Source organism: Amblyraja radiata, chromosome 14 (genome assembly GCF_010909765.2).
Source record: "Amblyraja radiata isolate CabotCenter1 chromosome 14, sAmbRad1.1.pri, whole genome shotgun sequence".
NCBI lineage: Eukaryota > Metazoa > Chordata > Chondrichthyes > Rajiformes > Rajidae > Amblyraja > Amblyraja radiata.
The window spans coordinates 9,571,573-9,588,771 of record NC_045969.1 but is presented as its reverse complement, the minus strand read 5'-3'; the positions used below and the strand labels follow the sequence as shown (position 1 = coordinate 9,588,771).

At 41.4% G+C, this 17,199-nt stretch overlaps 1 protein-coding gene across 12 annotated transcripts in view; it reads right to left on the bottom strand.

Annotated features, from left to right (window-relative positions):
• erg (ETS transcription factor ERG) overlaps positions 1-17,199 on the bottom strand; it is a 218,023-nt gene that overhangs the window by 62,484 nt on the left and 138,340 nt on the right. For all 12 annotated transcript variants that reach the window (XM_033032474.1, XM_033032481.1, XM_033032476.1 and 9 more), the window contains one exon: positions 7,835-8,052. In XM_033032474.1, coding sequence (XP_032888365.1) covers positions 7,835-8,052 — 218 coding nt within the window. The remainder of the gene's footprint in view (positions 1-7,834; positions 8,053-17,199) is intronic.

Here is a 17,199-nt window from a genome sequence, read left to right as displayed (position 1 = left end):
CATTCATCATTATTTTAATAATTTTCTTTGAAATTTTTCAGATGAATGTACTTTTCCAACAGAATGCCATCTGAAATAATTGTTCTTGACCTTCAATTTAAGCATCTTACGAAGGATTTTGCTATGCATCAAACACTGACTGTCTGACTCAAAGTGAATCTGTCTCAAATTTAATGATTCCCGTGAACTTTGTTGCTGAAGCAGATCTTTAGTATTTATTATAAATGTAGATTTTAATTTCTTACACACAGTCAGATTGAAGATGAAATATTTGACACCAACCATGGACTACGTATATATTGTTCTCACTTCTTCAAAAACATGACCTCATTACCTTTTAAAGCAAGGGGGTATGGAGAGAAGGCAGGTACAGGATACTGAGTTGGATGATCAGCCATGATCATATTGAATGGCGGTGCAGGCTCGAAGGGCCGAATGGCCTACTCCTGCACCTATATTCTATGTTTCTGTTTCTAAAACAAAACTGCAGGTGCTAGAAATCTGGATTAAAAGCAGACAATGCAGACTAATCTCAGCAGGCCAGGCAGCACCTGTGGAGAAAGAACCTTGATTAGTGAGAAAACAAGTGTTTTTTTAAATTGCAGAGAGTTGTAGACCATAAAACCATAAGGCAAAGAAGCAGAATTAGGCCATTCAGACAATTGTGTCTGCTTTGCCATTCGATCATGGCTGATCTATTTCTCCCTCAACCCCATTTTCCTGCTCTCTCCCCATAACCTTTGGCACTCTTATGGGCCTGTCCCACTTAGGTGACTGTCAAGTTGCTGGCAGTCGCCTGAAAAACCGGCAACTGGAACGGCGACTGTCAGAGTGGAACACGCGCGCACACAGCCCATTATGCAGGCGGGGGACAGGGCAAGCGGGAGGAGCGCTGTCTGAATGAAATTCACACGGTGCAAAGCCAAGGTGATACAGACATACACTGCGATGAACAGGAAGGTTGGTGCTGTAATTAAGATGGCTAAAGCACAGTGTACGGTAAGTCCTTTAAAAGAGGGGGGTGAGGGGGGGAAGAGGGGAGAGGGGGGAGAAGGGGGAGAAGGAGTGGAGACAACTTTTAAGAAGCCAGAGATACACGGCTGTGAAGCTCGGCGGACATTTAACATTACCAGTCGGTTACCCTTGGTTATGAAAACTACTGCTTACGTTTTTTTTCCCCCAATGAGCCAAAGAAATTCACAGGTCAGCACCGGCTACAACCTTCGAGAACCTACGAGAACCTTCGACCTCCTGGCAACCCACTAGGACCTCCTGGCGACCCACCTATGGCACGAGAATTCTCGCTGCTCTCCAAGGCGGCTTCATTCTGGTCACCGCAAATTCAACATGTTGACAAATGCGCAGCGACCATAATAAGGCCGCGACTAGTTCCCAGAATGCAGGAACTCCTCACGACCACGAAGGGACTCCCCGGCAACCACCCGCGAACATGTGCCGACCATGTGGCGACTGCATAGTCTCCTGTAGTTGCCTAAAATGTCGCCTAAGTGGGACAGGCCCATTAATAATCAAGAACCTATCAATCATTGCTTTAAAAATACCCACATCTGTCTCATTGGCTCCGCACCAGTCTGTGGCAATGAATTACACAGAATCACCATCCTCTGGCTAAAGAAATTCCTGCTTATCTCCATTCTTTTATAGTGAGCCTGTGCCCTCTGGTCCTAAACTCACCCACAACTGGAAACATCCTCCCTGCATCCACACCATCTAGGCCTTTCATTATTCAGTAGGTTTCAATACGATCCCCCCGCCACTCATCCTTCTAAACTCCAGCGAGTACAGGCCCGGAGGCATCAAACGCCCCTCATACATCAACACGTAAGGGTGAAGATAACAGGGGGAATGTTTGTGATAGGGAGACACAAGTGAGGGCAACAGATAGAGAGAGGTGCTGCCACATAGTTCCAAAAACCATGGTTTACTCCTTGGGTGTTGATCATGTTGGTATTCTCCCTGTAAGTGTGGCACAGTGGTGCAGTGGTAGAGTTGCTGCCTTACAATGCCAGAGACCCAGGTTCGATCCTGACTACGGGTGCTGTCTGCACAGAGTTTGTACGTTCTCCCCGTGACCATGTGGGTTTTCTCTGGGTGCTCTGGTCTCCTTCCACATTCCAAAGGAGTGCAGTTTTTTGTAGGTTAATTGGCTTCGGTAAGAATTATAAATTGTCCCTAGTGTGTGTAGGATAGTGCTAGTGTACGGGATGATCGCTGGTTGGCGCGGGCTCGTGGGACCAAAGGGCTAGTTTCCGCGCTGTATCTCAAAACTAAACTACATTCCAAACAAATCTTGCCGAATTGACGGAAAGGCCTCGTGTCTGAATAGTCATTAAAGTCCCTCATCTATCCCAGGTATTTTATCTTTATAACTGTGACGAAGGGAGCTTCAAATGCTGGTCAACAAATTAGTGGCCACTTCTCAGAAATGCAATATGGAAGTTAAGTGTCCCAGTAAAGATTCCTGGAGTCCATATTTTCACATTAATCAACAAAGATCAGTAGCTAGAGTTGGAAGTTCAGAAAATGGCTCCATATCACTCTGAAAATGAAAGAATGAATGATTGGCATTTGTTATAGCACATTTAGCAACTCAGAAAATTAATAACCAACAAGATACTTTTAAAGCAGTTAGCAATGTTAGCTTAAGTTGTTAAAAAAACCCCCGTAGATTTGCAATCCAAAGATTTAAAATATATAATTCAAACCCACTGCATTCCACACATGGTATTGCCATGATCCCAATAGGCCTGAAGCCATAATATCCCACAGGGAATTTTTCTCTTGCATAATCGGTACAGCGTTGTCAATCTCTGCTTACACATTTACCTTTATTAAAGCCGCTCAGACTATTTATATGGTATCACCGGGGATCGATGTAAATGTCAGTTTGTTTTAAGATTCATTTTTTCAGGGTTAGCCTTCTTTTATCCCTTTTCGTGCGTTTCACACATGCCGTGCTGGTCAGAAAATCTATTTCCCCATCTATTCTGCATTGCACAACATACAGGGTACGTTTTCCAATGGCACTTTTCCCAGAAAGGAACTTAACACCTCGCACAAGAATTTCTGTATACGTGTTTTTAACATTGCGACAGTATCTGCCCGGCAATCTACTAGTAAATCAGCTCAAAAATCCTTTGAGCTTTTGGGATTGTTAATGGCATCATGTAAATAGAATTCCACTTTATTACTGAAGACATTGAGCTGATAATTTGAAAGGTAAAATATAATTAAAGCCATCAATAAATTTTCATTCGGCAGTATTCTTGTTAAATTTTCACAGACATCAGGATTCACATCAGGAAACAGGCCCTTCAGCCCACTAAGTTGGGACATTTATACTAATCTTACATTAGTACCATTTTATAATTCTTCCACATTCCCATAAAATACCCCCTGTATTGTGCCACTCACCTGCACACTAATGCCCCTGTCCCACTTAGGAAACCTGAACGGAAACCTCTGGAGACTTTGCGCCCCACCCAAGGTTTCCGTGCGGTTCCCGGAGGTTCCCAGAGGCTTTTGTCAGTCTCCCTACCTGCTTCCACTACCTGCAACCTCCGGCAACCACCTGCAACCTCCGGGAACCGCACGGAAACCTTGGGTGGGGCGCAAAGTCTCCAGAGGTTTCCGTTCAGGTTTCCTAAGTGGGACAGGGGCTTAAGGGCAATTTACAGCGGCCAATTCACCTACTGACACGTACATTTTTTGGGATGTGGGTGTAAAGCAGAGCACCCACAAGAAAAACCTAGACAGTCACACAAGAACTTGCAAACTCCACACAGTCAGCACCCAATGTCAGGATTGATACGATGTCGCTGGAGCTTTGAGGGAGCAGCTCTACTAGTTGCACCACTCGGCCATCTCTAAATTTAACAATTAATGAAAATAAACCCCATTCATAGCTTGGTAACTTTGTTTACATTTTTAGGATTACCTTGAGTTTCCACGGTAATCAAAGTCATCAAAGTAAACAGACAGCACCCGGGCTCAGGATCGAACCCGGTTCCCTGGTGCTGAAAGGCAGTAATTCTACCGCTGTGCCACTGTGCGGCCTCATTCTCCATCCCCAAGTGACTTTGAACTGAGTAGTTTGGCAAGATATTAAAAGATCAACTACATTGGCACTTCTCTGGTGTCACATATAGGCAACATGCAGTAAGAAGGGCATATATTCTGCCCTGACAGCATAGGTAAAAGACACAAGGCAGATCAGAAGGGCATTTGCTCGCCATACATACATACATACATATATACAATTTGCCGCCCGTTGTACATCCTAGGATTTGACCTCTTCCCCATTGGATATTTAAAGAGAATAAAGTCATTTGAGTTACAAAAGACAGATTTCATTTTTTTACCATTTTCCGACAGATACGCCAGCTCATCCTGTCCTGCGGATCCCAGCAGATAGCAAAGAACAGACTGGAATGCGGATGCAGAATAGAGAAGAGAAAGTTTCACAGAAGGAATAGTTTCAGTTTTCCTATTGAGTTGAGAGGAAAAAGTAGAACAGTTGAATTGGTTTTAGAATGAGATCAGAGGAATCAAGTACATAGAGGATTAGGCATTGCCTGAGCAAGGAAAGACTCGGAGCACAATCAGATTAATAACCATCAACCTTAAAAAATCCCCACCACTTTGATTTGTTTCCCCAGTGCCTACCACATTTTTACTTTCCTCTTTGAAATATTTCTCTCATTGATTTTTGAAATGTCTATTGAATCTGTTTTTACTACCCTTTCTGGCAGTAAATTATCAAGCACAAATCTTAACTTAATAAAAAAAATTCAGCAGGTCTGCTACTTTTCCAAAGCATCTTAATTCATGTATCGTGGCTACTGATCATCCTGCTTCATTTCTCTCTGTTTCCACAGTCAAAATCCCTCTAATTTTGAGCAGGAAGAGGAAGATGCGACCTATGCCAAATGTATTATTTTCGGTAGTAACTTAATTTCGTGGCTAAGCTTATGAAATAGAAACATTTCCACGATTTTTCTACCCTCCATTTTTCACAGAAATTGTTGAGAGTGTTTCCTTTTACAATTACAGTTCACTCGTTTTGTGATGAATGTTACATATTTATCATCTGAATTTTTGAATTTGATTCAAACAATTCATCTGTGGTTCTCAACACACGTGCAATTACCGACATCTGCAATTCCTTGTTTCTCCAATTACCAGTGTTGCAGAAATCTTCAGAGTAAGATCTCCTTTCCAACTGAGTCAGATTACACCTATTCCTGCTGCATTTAATTTTAAGAGCACACCAAATTACTCTTTTCATCCAAAATTATTAAACCTTAAGGTAAATGAATGACCTGGCAGGTTTAAAGTGGTGCGTTATGACCAAAGTGATAGGATTGCTGGCATTTCTTACAGTAACCATTACAATGCATTAAACATACTGATCTTACAGAGGTGTATCTAATCTTATAGAGGTGAATAAAATCATGAGAGGTATAGATCGGGTAGACGCACAGTCTCTTGCCCAGAGTAGGGGAATCGTGAACCAGAGGGCATAGGTTTAAGGTGAAGGGGGAAAGACGTTATATGAATCTGAGGGGTACTTTTTTCACAAAAAAAGGGTGGGGGGTGTATGGAACAAGTTGCTGGAGGAGGTAGTTGAGGCAGGGACTATTGCAACGTTTAAGAAACAATTAGCTCGATACATGGGTATTCCAGGTTTAGAGGGATATGGGCCAAACGCAGGCAAGTGGCACTATGGGACATGTTGGTCAGTGTGGGCAAGCTGGGCCGAAGGGCCTGTTTCCACATTGTATGGCTCTATGACTCTATACAGCCACACGTAATTAAATAGTTTAATATGGGCCAAGAGGATGCCAATTTTTAAATAAGGTGCCTATAAAACACAGGGTCTGAGTTATGATATCAAATGGCAGAGCTCAATACATCTAAATTTAGGAAGACAGCCCATGACACATTATTGGTTTCTGCATCATGAGGTTGTGTTTAGCCGTGTGCCTGCAATTCTACGTTTTACAAAAGGACAATAAATTTGAGCTTCAGTTACACAATTGCTCGGTAAAAGTATTTGGTAATGATGTGTTTATCATAGGGAACACACACTGATTCGAAGGTACACAAAAATGCTGGAGAAACTCAGCGGGTGCAGCAGCATCTATGGAGCGAAGGAAATTTCTATTTCCTATTTCCTATTCGCTCCATAGATGCTGCTGCACCCGCTGAGTTTCACCAGCATTTTTGTGTACCTTCGATTTTCCAGCATCTGCAGTTCCTTCTTAAACACACTGATTCGACATTTAAATCAAACATGTATCGGTGACTCGATATTTTAGTTTCACAACTTTGTACATGCCTATTGTGTGGAAATCTTTCTGGCTGAAGTTGATTATTCCCCCTGAAATCCTCAGCCATTTGAAATTCAGTAAATCTCAGGCTTCTGAACAGCCCAGTCTTCCTGGAATTCCCCTAAATCGTGTAAGGGGTTTGATCTTACAGCATCAGGCTTAACACATGATATGAGGCCCCATGAATATCAATGGAGATATGAAGCAAAAGGTAAAAATGTTCAGCATGTCGATTATGAAGCAAAAGGTAAAAATGTTCAAATATCTTGTTGTAATTAGCCTTTAAAGAATTATTTCTGTGTTCGTTTCTGAATTTGCTGAATCTGATTTAAACCTGCATGAGCCAAATCATTAAAATAATAGTTATTCAAACTTTGAAGTTTTATACTTATAAATTACTGCTAAGAAATTCTTGGCTTTTTGCTAGCGTTACATACTCTATGGAGCCGAGTCAGCACTTTGTACTCTGTCTCTGAAATGTATTCCATTCTGTATTCAACTCCCCATGTGCTCTCGATTACTGCTAGGCTGTTGGAAAATTTTACCTCAATAGAAATGTTTGTATTTCTTGGTTCCTTGAATATTTCATAATTTTTGAAAATGAACTGCAACAAAGCAACTTTGGATGAAAGGCCCGAGTCCTTCTGTATGTCTGTACACTTGGAAATGCCACAACTCCACTAATTTTCAAGTAAGATATTTGACAATAAATAGTCTTAGGTTTTGACCCATTCTTTTACAAAACCTAATGTTATCCAAATCTGAGGAAAATACTGAGAACAAGTCCACGCAGCTAAGTCATAAATAGTTGAAGCAAAATTGGATTGGATGTGGACCTGGAGAGTTTGGGATCATAAAACTCTGATTTATTATTTTTGATACAAAATATAATATTAAAAAAAGGGGGACTTCAGAAATAGCTTTTTTCACCTTGGAAATATTGGTTAACCAGAAAATTGAGTAGCAATCTTGCCATAATAACTTCCATAAATCAATAAAGGCTTATTACCTTTCTAACTTAAGTAGTGTGGAATAGACAATTTCCTTTACAATCACCTGATACTGGGGCTCATGTTGTCGACCTCCCCGTGATGAGCCTCTGTCAACTGACCTCAGTCAGGCAAACAACAACAAACAGAGACAGCAGCAGCGCCGCAGCTTGGCGCCAAATCGGAGCATGCGCCCTTTTTAAGGCGGGCACCTACGGATGTCGAACCGGATGGCATCACCCTGCTGCGGACTTCTGCTGCCTCAAACGCAAGAGGAGGAAGGCCTGATATCAGTGCTAAGAACACCCAACCAAGATAATTGTGCATCATCAAAAAAGTAAGTTGTAACAAAAGACCGTAAGTCATAGTTGTAATGAATTTCAAAGCCCAGAAGTGAAAGGGAAATGTCTGAGCTTGTAACACCTTAAATTCTCGATGGGCCCTGTTTGGAGCAATGATATAAAAATTGAGGCTTCACACAAAGATCGTTACCTGGATCCATTGACCTGATTAGGATTGTACTCCATCTTGATGTTCACTCTGGCCGGTGGCTGTGATAACCACTCTTGCTGAGGAACACGTGGGCTGATCTTTGAAGTCTGTCCATAGTCACTTGATGAAGACGCTGTCATTTCCGTCTTGGCTAGGTGTGGCGTTCCGTAGGTACACTCAAATAAGGACTGGTCTTCACTGACTACCGATAATGCTTCCTGTGGGAAAGAAAGATACGCAGGTCATGTCTGAGATTCTTCTTCCGAATCTTAGTCTGCACTGAAACGAATGAAACATTACTTTTGAGTTTGGTTCACTAAGAATGTGCTTCAAGTATTATCATTTTGGTGGACAATGCAAGTCTTTTAAAATAATGTCTTCATGTCAACTCTTTTTTTAAAGAGGAGATAATACCAAAACACTAAACACCAATGAAATTAATAGTCTGAAGAAGGGTCTCAACCCGAAACTTCTCCCATTGCTTCTCTCCAGAGATGCTGCCTGTCCCGTTGAGTTACTCCAGCTTTTTGTGTATATCTTCGGTTTAAACCAGCATCTGCAGTTCCTTCCTACACAATTAAATTAAAATCTTTGTCCTGTAATTCAAAGTTACCAATTTCAAATGATTTGATATTTTAATTGAAAATGTTGGGAGTTAGTTCTGTCCCAGTCACTGCTTAATTGAACTCAATAGGTAATTCAATGTTATATTCAAATATTGCTAAGTTCAAAGAACCATGAATATTAGGTTGCATTTTTATATTTCTCGCAACGTAGAAAACCATTCAGCCTTCGAGTCTTCTTGGAGCAGTCCCATCAATTTTCTTCCCTCCTCTGTTCTTTCGCACAGTTCTCCTGCTGGCAATTTACAGTGGAATATCTTTGGAATGTGGGAGAAAACCAAGGTGTCCGGAGGAATCCCATGCAGTCACAAATAAAACATGCTAACTCCACAGAGACAGCACCTGAAGTCAGAATCGAACCCACGGCTCTTATGCTGTGAGGTAGCAGAGCAAATCATCGTGAACTATGCCACCCTTGTCCCCTTATCATTGATTTGCTTTTGCCAAATTCCTTTGCAAGAATTCACATCAGTTTATGTGACCAGGTTGGACAACTCTTAAAAGTGAGTGATTATTCTGTTCCTGATTCAACCTTTACCCACTACATTCTATGAGGCTGCTGCAGGAGCTAAAATAAGAGCCGGTACAAATGAGACAGTAACTGCAATTAAATTGCCCAGTGATTTTTTTCTCCACCATTTCCGTATGTTCTACAATAGCCAGAAGTTATGCTCAGAAACTCATTCCCAATTGAAATATTTGAAGCCGTGTTTCACTATTCTATTGCATGCAGCAAGAACCAGATCATAAATATCAAAATAAGTAAAATATTTACATTGCACAATATAAAAAGAAGGAAATATTGAAGTGGTCTGTCTGTACTCTTATGGGCCTGTCCACTCCTGGCCTAGACATTGGCTTATCTCTGAACAGTCATCTTTCAGCTTAGACCAAACTTTGAAGAAGAGTTTTGGCCTGAAACGTTGCCCATTTCCTTCGCTCCATAGATGCTGCTGCACCCGCTGAGTTTCTCCAGCATTTTTGTGTAACTTAGACCAAACTCCTGTTGGCCTTAACATAATAAAAAGGAACTGCAGATGCTGGTTTATACCAAAGATAGACACAAATTGCTGGAGTAACTCAGCAGATCAGTCGGCGAGTAACACAACAGATCCGAGGAAGATTCACGACCCAAAGTGGCACCTATCCTAGTTCTCTGGAGATGCAGCCTGACCCACTGAGTTACTCTAGCACTTTCTGTTGATCTTGTTGGCCTTATCTCGCTTGCTCATTTTGGTTTAAAAAGTAGATTTATTGGTCATTTACATTTGCTGTAGTGAAACTGTGCAATGCTGCTGTGTTATTTGTAATACAATAATACTTGTATCCTTCATAAATATTTTTCGAGATCTATCCAGGTGTCATATATATTACCATATAACTATGAGCCGTCTTTGTTTATAATGCCAGTTTCAAACTATCTGCTCATAAATCAATGATCGAGATATCAGTTTAGTTTAGTCACGTTTAGTTTAGTTTAGTTTAATTTAGCTTAGTTTAGATAAATTTAGTTTAGTTTAGTTTAGTTTATTGTCTGTCACTGTGGCAAAGAATTCCACGGATTCACCACCCTCTGATCAATGATTCTAATCATGTATGGTCTTTCCACTTACTGGATAGCACACACCAAGAAGGCATTTTACTGTACCTCTAAACTAAGCAAGACTAATGTAAACTGATGTTTAGATCATTGATTTAGAGCAAATTGTTTTAAACTGAAATTCTAAAAGAAGAAAAAGCTCACAGTTATATGTTAAGATACATGAATCTAGGATATTCTAGATCTCGAAAATATATGAATGGGGAACAATCAAAAAAGACATAGAAAAGGTACTTGTCAAATGTAGCTAAGAAAACCATTATCTTTGTCCCCAGGGAGGGAAAGCAACTAAAATAATTGCATTTGATTGATGTGGCGGTGACAATGTTGCAATGGTGTTTTTAATGTCCCAGGATCTTGTTTCAGTGCAAACCATTTCTCCACATCCTTATGTTGTGGAAACATGGGGAAAGGTTTTCCCAAACATTATTCAACAGAAGTAGAAAACCAAATTGAAGTTGTTAACATGTGGCAAACCAACAAAGTGATCGCAGACCAACAAAGTGCCTTGACAATATTTTAAGATCAGTTTGGCAGATTTCGGAGTGCGGAGTTGGTGTCAGGAGGAACTGAAAGCGCTTCATGTATGCCTTGTGCAAGAACAGTCTGCTGACACAGAGTGGTCCAGGTTTAAGCTTATTATTGTCACATGTATCGAGGTACCGTGAAAAGTTTTGTTTTGCATGCTATCCAAAAGGATCAGATATGCATAGATATAATCAGTTCAACCTCAAGTAAAAGAGATAGAGCCAAGAGGAAGGAAGGTACAAAGTACTGAATATAGCAGTATACTGTATAACAGTGTTAGAGACAATGGTGGGAGCATAATTAGAGTTTGAAAAGTATCATATTCATGTTCATAAGTTATAGGAGCAGACTTAGGCCATTTGGCCCATCATGTCCATTCCGCGACTCAATCATTGCTGATCTATTCTTTACAATGGAGGTCCTGCTGCTCAATTGATTATCAGGATAATCAGTGATTAGTACGGGTGTCAGAAGTTATGGGGAGAAGGCAGGAGAATGGAGTTAGGAGGGAGAGATAGATCAGCCATGATTGAATGGCAGAGTAGACTTGATGGGCCAAATGGCCTAATTCTAGTCCTATCACAAGATCTTATGATCTATCCTTCTCTCCCAACCTGATTCTCCTGTCTTCTCCCCATAACCCCTGGTACCCGTACTAACCAAGAAGAATTCATACAATCTTGTAAATTTCAAGTTCTCTTTCGCTGTCAGTGTTTTCAAACTGAACACAATTTCCTTTCAGCTAAAAGAGTAGGGATTATTATGGAAAGGAATGCTATTTAGCTAGGTTTGAACGAAATTTCATTTCTACATTTTTTTACATTACAAAAAAACCCAAGACGCACACTTGTAAATGCCTGCTATGTTCTGTGTGCTGAAGCAAAGCAAGAATTCCATTGTCCTATCAGGGACACATGACAATAAACTCACTTGAACTTGAACTTGACATAAACATCCATCACAGTGAATCTCCAAATCCCTACCAAATCCCTACCCTTATTTCAGCAAGCAGGGTGGGATATAAAGTCCAGTGTGGGAAAAGGTTTGCCAATTCAATGGCCAAACCTGTGGCCAATACTATTCAAGAGTGTGATACTGATATTGCTGTTAACAGTTGAGCAGTGGGACCCCCCCATTGTGAAGAGTAAACCAACAGAATGAATTATACTATTGTGAATGGATGTTCTTTCCAGGGTGAAATTGGACAACAATGCCGAAAGAGATTCAGCTGTTTTTCCACTGCTAAAGCCCTTAGTTTAAAAACCCAAGGTTTGTTTAACTTTCCAGTGGAGAAACAGAAGGAGAGAATGCCATAAGGAGGTAGAAACCATGGTGGAAGGAATTGTACTACAAGGTTCCAAAGTATCGGGATACAGGTCACGATGACATGAGGTCGGGAATGTAGCATGAATGGAAATCCTGGCGTTGATTAAATATTCCCTTGGCTGTAAGTCATTGGGTATTTTTAAAGTGGGGGTTAAGAGTTTCTTGATTATTAAGGGCATCAAAGTTAAGGGGGAGAGGGGAGGAGAATGGGGTTGAGAGGAAAAGAAAGATCAGCCGTGATTGAATGGTGGGGTTGACTCGATGGACTAAATAGCCTAATTCTGCTCCTAGTTCAGGGAAGTCCAGAACAGGGGGTCGCAGCTTAAGGATAAAGGGGAAATCTTTTAGGACTGAGATGAGAAAAACATTTTTTACACAGAGAGTGGTGAATCTCTGGAATCCTCTGCCACAGAATGTAGTTGAGGCCAGTTCATTGGCTATATTTAAGAGGGAGTTAGATGTGGCCCTTGTGGCTAAAGGGATCAGGGGGTATGGAGAGAAAGCAGGTACAGGATACTGAGTTGGATGATCAGCCATGACCATATTGAATGGCGGTGCAGGCTCGAAGGGCAGAATGGCCTACTCCTGCACCTATTTTCTATGTTTCTAAGACTTATAAACTTATAAATGCAATAAAGCAGAAAAAGCAACTTTGCAAGTGGTTAAGAAATATCATTGACCAAATACGTTAATTTGGTTTCTCTCTCCACAGATGCTGCCTGCCCCACTGAGTAGTTCCAGCATTTGTTTAAGAAAGAGCTGCAGATGCTGGAAAAATCGAAGGTAGACAAAAATGCTGGAGAAACTCAGCGGGTGAGGCAGCTTGTATGGAGCGAAGGAATAGGTGACGTTTTGGGTCGAGACCCAGCATTTAATATTTAATGAAAGGTAAAGATTGTTTGAATATTTTTAGAACTGATTCCTACTTATTCAGACTGCAGGAATATGAGATCCACCATATTCCATTGCAAACTGTAAATATTCTTACAACCTTTGATCTTACTGCCAAGCAGATGTTCCGCCAATTATTATTGGAATGTGAATTAACACAATATCAACTGTTGTTTCTCGGGATTTTGTTCCACAGATTATTCTAACCTTTATTCTTGTTTAAAAGTTATTAACTTCGTGTTCTATTAGTGCAGCGAGAAGCATTGAGCTAATACCCATTGTTACATCTAACATCTAGACCTGCCAAAGTTTTAAATGACGGATATAATCTATCTTTTTGATTATCCTCCCTCGCATACGAACAAGTTGGGATTCACTCATCAAATAAATCAGTTTCATCATATTTATTCTGAAATGTCCTCAATTAAATAGTCTTACAGAGTGGAGGCAGGTCCTTTCGGTCCAACTTGCCCACATCAGCCAATATGTTCCTGCGTTTGGCCCATATTCATCTACACTTGTCTTACCTATGTACCTGGATGTACAAATGTACCATGCACAAATGTATCCATTTGAACCGTGTACAAATGTTGATGATAAATGCTGAAATCCTGGTTTAACGTGGAATGCAGAAGGGCAGGCCAAGTAGCACCATGTCTACTTAAAAACGACTGCCTGTTGGTGAAGAATGCCTTATCTCCCATTTGGCCCTTATCCCTCTAAACATATCCTAACCATGTACCTGTCCAAATGTTTCTATACTCAGCAAAATAGACAATGGCTTAGAAATTGTGTTTTCACCGATTTAACAGCGCAAACTAAACATAGAAAATGATCTAAGGTTGGGTTTCATTTGGGACATAGCCAGGCATTTTAATCCGATCCAGGAGTTGGATTTGCCTGGTCAACATGTGTCTTGCCAAGAATTACCAACCCAATGTGTGGCTCACCCAGCTGTGTTTAAATGGCCCTGTAGTCAGCTACCAAACTGATTTTTTTTTAAATTAGAAACCTATCTGAGTTACTTAACTATGAGGGAAGATTTGGAAGAAGGGAAGAGATCTCTCTTTAATGTGGCTCAATAATGTTACCATAATTTGGGAAATGTTCACAAGTACAATTTAGCATTTAAGAAAGCATGAAAACTATTAATTCCCTGAGCAGGTTTTATCACAACAAAGTTTGAACTTTGGGTCCATTTGACAAAATTCCCTTCTGGAGTGTTAAAAGAAATTGTTTGAAGTTGGCTGCTGAGCAGTTATATTTTTCTGACATATTTTTATTGCTCTGCTTTCTATTCAAGCTTTTTTGACCTTGAATATGTTTGTGTCCATTTTTTTTTTAATAGCGTTGCCATGCAAACCTATTTCCTGCGCTCATATCCTTTCCTACCTCATCCAAACGCCAAGAAAACAGCAGGAAAAGCAAGTGAGAAACTTGAAAACAAATGACTTCCACTGAACAATAAGCAGCGAGTAGGCAAAAGCCATTGGTATCTGGGGAATCGGGCAGCTTAATGCCTGCGATCAGGTCCTTTAACCCTTACAGGAAGTTCGGAGGACAATCGTAATACAAACGTTGTGTGATGCAAGGCTTTGTCTGTTTAAAGCTGAGAACTAAAGATATGGTGGGAGGTTTTAAATAGCACAAAGTCGACAGGATCATTCATTATAGAATCTCACATTTCAGTACAGGATGTGAGGGGGAAAAAATGTCACATTTCTCACCTTCATCTTTCAACATCTCTCTCAAATTCATTGGCTTAAAATTCTTTGGCCCGTAAAATAGCACGTACCCCCGGGATCTGTGCATGTCTATGCAAACGCGTGGAGAAATGATTTCTGCTGTACACAATATACAGGCCATAATTTTACCAAGAATGATCAAGCTCAATTATGTACAGAACTCATTATGTACTCAAGGGGGGGGGGCACAATGGCGCAGCGGGAGACTTGCCTCCTTACAGCGCCAGAGACCCAGGTTCAATCCTGACTAAGGGTGCTGTCTATATTGAGTTTGTACTTTCTCCCTGTGACCACGTGGGTTTTCTCCAGGTGCTCCGGTTTCCTCCCACACTCCAAAGACGTACATGTTTGGAGGTTAATTGGCTTCTGTAAATTGTAAAAATTGTCCCCAGTGTGTAGGATAGTGCTAGTATGCCAGGTGATCGCTGGTTGGCACGGACTCGATGGGCGAAAGGGCCTGTCTCCCCACTATATCTCTAAAGTCTGCAGAGATACCTTGCATTTCTGAATGATACAAGATAGAATAGACATCAGGCATGGGATGGCTCGGAAGGTAGAGGTTGGCAGCAGGATCAGCCACTGCATGTGGTGGAATTTCATTGGGCAGACTTAAGGGCATAAGGTCATAAGGGACAGGAGTAGAATTAGGCCATTCGGCCCATCAAGTCTACTCCACCATTCAAACATGGCTGATGTACCTCTCCCCCCTAACCCCATTCTCCTACCCTCTCCCCATAACCTGTACTAATCAAGAATCTATCTATCTCTGCCATAAAAATATCCACTGACTTGGGCCTCCATAGCCTTCCATGGCAAACAATTACACAGATTCACCACCCTCTGACACAAGAATTGTCTTCTCATCTCCCTCCTAAAAGAACGTCCTTTAATTCTGAGGCTATGACCTCTAGTCCTAGACTCTCCCACTAGTGGAAACACATCCACCATATCCAAGCCTTTGCGCTTTTTGCCCTTGAATGGTGGACAGTCTATAGGAGTGAGCACTAATATTCTCAGATGGTCAAATATTGTTTTGACTGAGGTGCTCGAGAGAGAGATCAGAACAAATTCCCTTAAGATGGAAGACAAAAATATTGTAGACATAGCATCATAGAGTCATGTAGTCATATTGCTTAGGCAAGTTGGACTGAAGGACGTGCTTCCACACTATATGACTCTGTGACTCAATGACTCTGTAAGCTATGGCCCTTATGAGCTAAATGGTCCTTATTATGCATTGAGTCATGGATGTATATTTCACAGAAACAGCTCACCGAGTCCGCACCGATCATCGAGCAAGCATTTCCTTGCTAGAACTAAACACTAATTCCATTTTATTCTCCCCGTGTTGTCTTTAACCTCTTTAACCCAGATTTCACCACTTACTTACACACTGAGAGCCATTCACTGTAGCCACTGAAGCTACCTGCACATCTTCAGGGTGTGGGATGACATGGAAGCCCTGGGAGGAAACCCACGCTATCACGGGGAGAACATCAGTTGTCTGTTTGTATGGCTGTGGAAACGAAATTTCGTTTGAGCCTCACTGAGGCTCAAATGACAATAAAATTGTATTGTATTGTATTGTATTGTATTGTAACATGCAAACTCCACACAAAAGGACAGGATTAAACCCATGTTGCTGATACTGTAGGGTGGTAGCACTACTTCCTGAGCCACCCCATATGCCTTAGTGTAACTTAGTAGGTCAGGCAGCATCTCTGGAGAACATGGATAGGTGATATTTGGGGGTCGGGACCCTTCATCAGACCAATTATTGAAGAAGGATCCTGACCTGAAACGTCACCTATCCGTATTCTCCAGACATGCTGCCGGACCTGCTGCGTTACTCCAACGTTTTGTGTTGTTTTTTGTAAACACTTAATGTCCCGTGTAGTTTGACTGTATTGACAATAAATCACTCAGGTTGTTTGCTCAGATAGAACATAGAAAAGTACAGTACGGGAACAGACCCTTCGGCCCACCGTGTCTATGCCGAACATGATGCCAAGTTAAATTAATCTCCTCCGCCTGCTCCATTCGCAGCATATCCATGTATATATCCAAAATCCTCTGAAGTGCCACCATCATATTTGCCTCCACCATCATCTGGGGAGCTTGCTCCAAACACCTAGTTCCCCCTGTGTAGAAAATCTTGCCCTGCACAGCTCACTTAAAGCTGTGCCCTCTGGTCATTGATAGGTTCCACCTCTCTCTACCCCATCTATGCCTCTCATTATTTTATGTGCATCTATCGGGTTCCCCGTCAACCTTTGGCGATCTAGAGAAAACAATCCCAAGTCTGTTCAATCTCTCCTTATAGCTAATGCCCTCTAATCAAGTCAGCATTCTGAAAAAACCTTTTCTGCACTCTCTTCACATCCTTCTTTAATGGGTGACCAAAGCTGCGTGCAATTCCCAATCATATATGATGGAGATACATCAAGATGCTGTCTGACCCACTAAGTTACTCCAGACTTTTGTGTCTATCTGCAATTCTCCAAATGCAGCCTAACCAGATTCTTACAGAGCTGCATCATGACTTTCTGACTCTTAAGAGCCTGCCCCACGTGGGCGTCATTTGCGCGTCACGCAGGTGGCGTGTGAGGTTTTTGAGAATCCCAAAATCCTGCGGGGGGCCGCGCGCTGCCG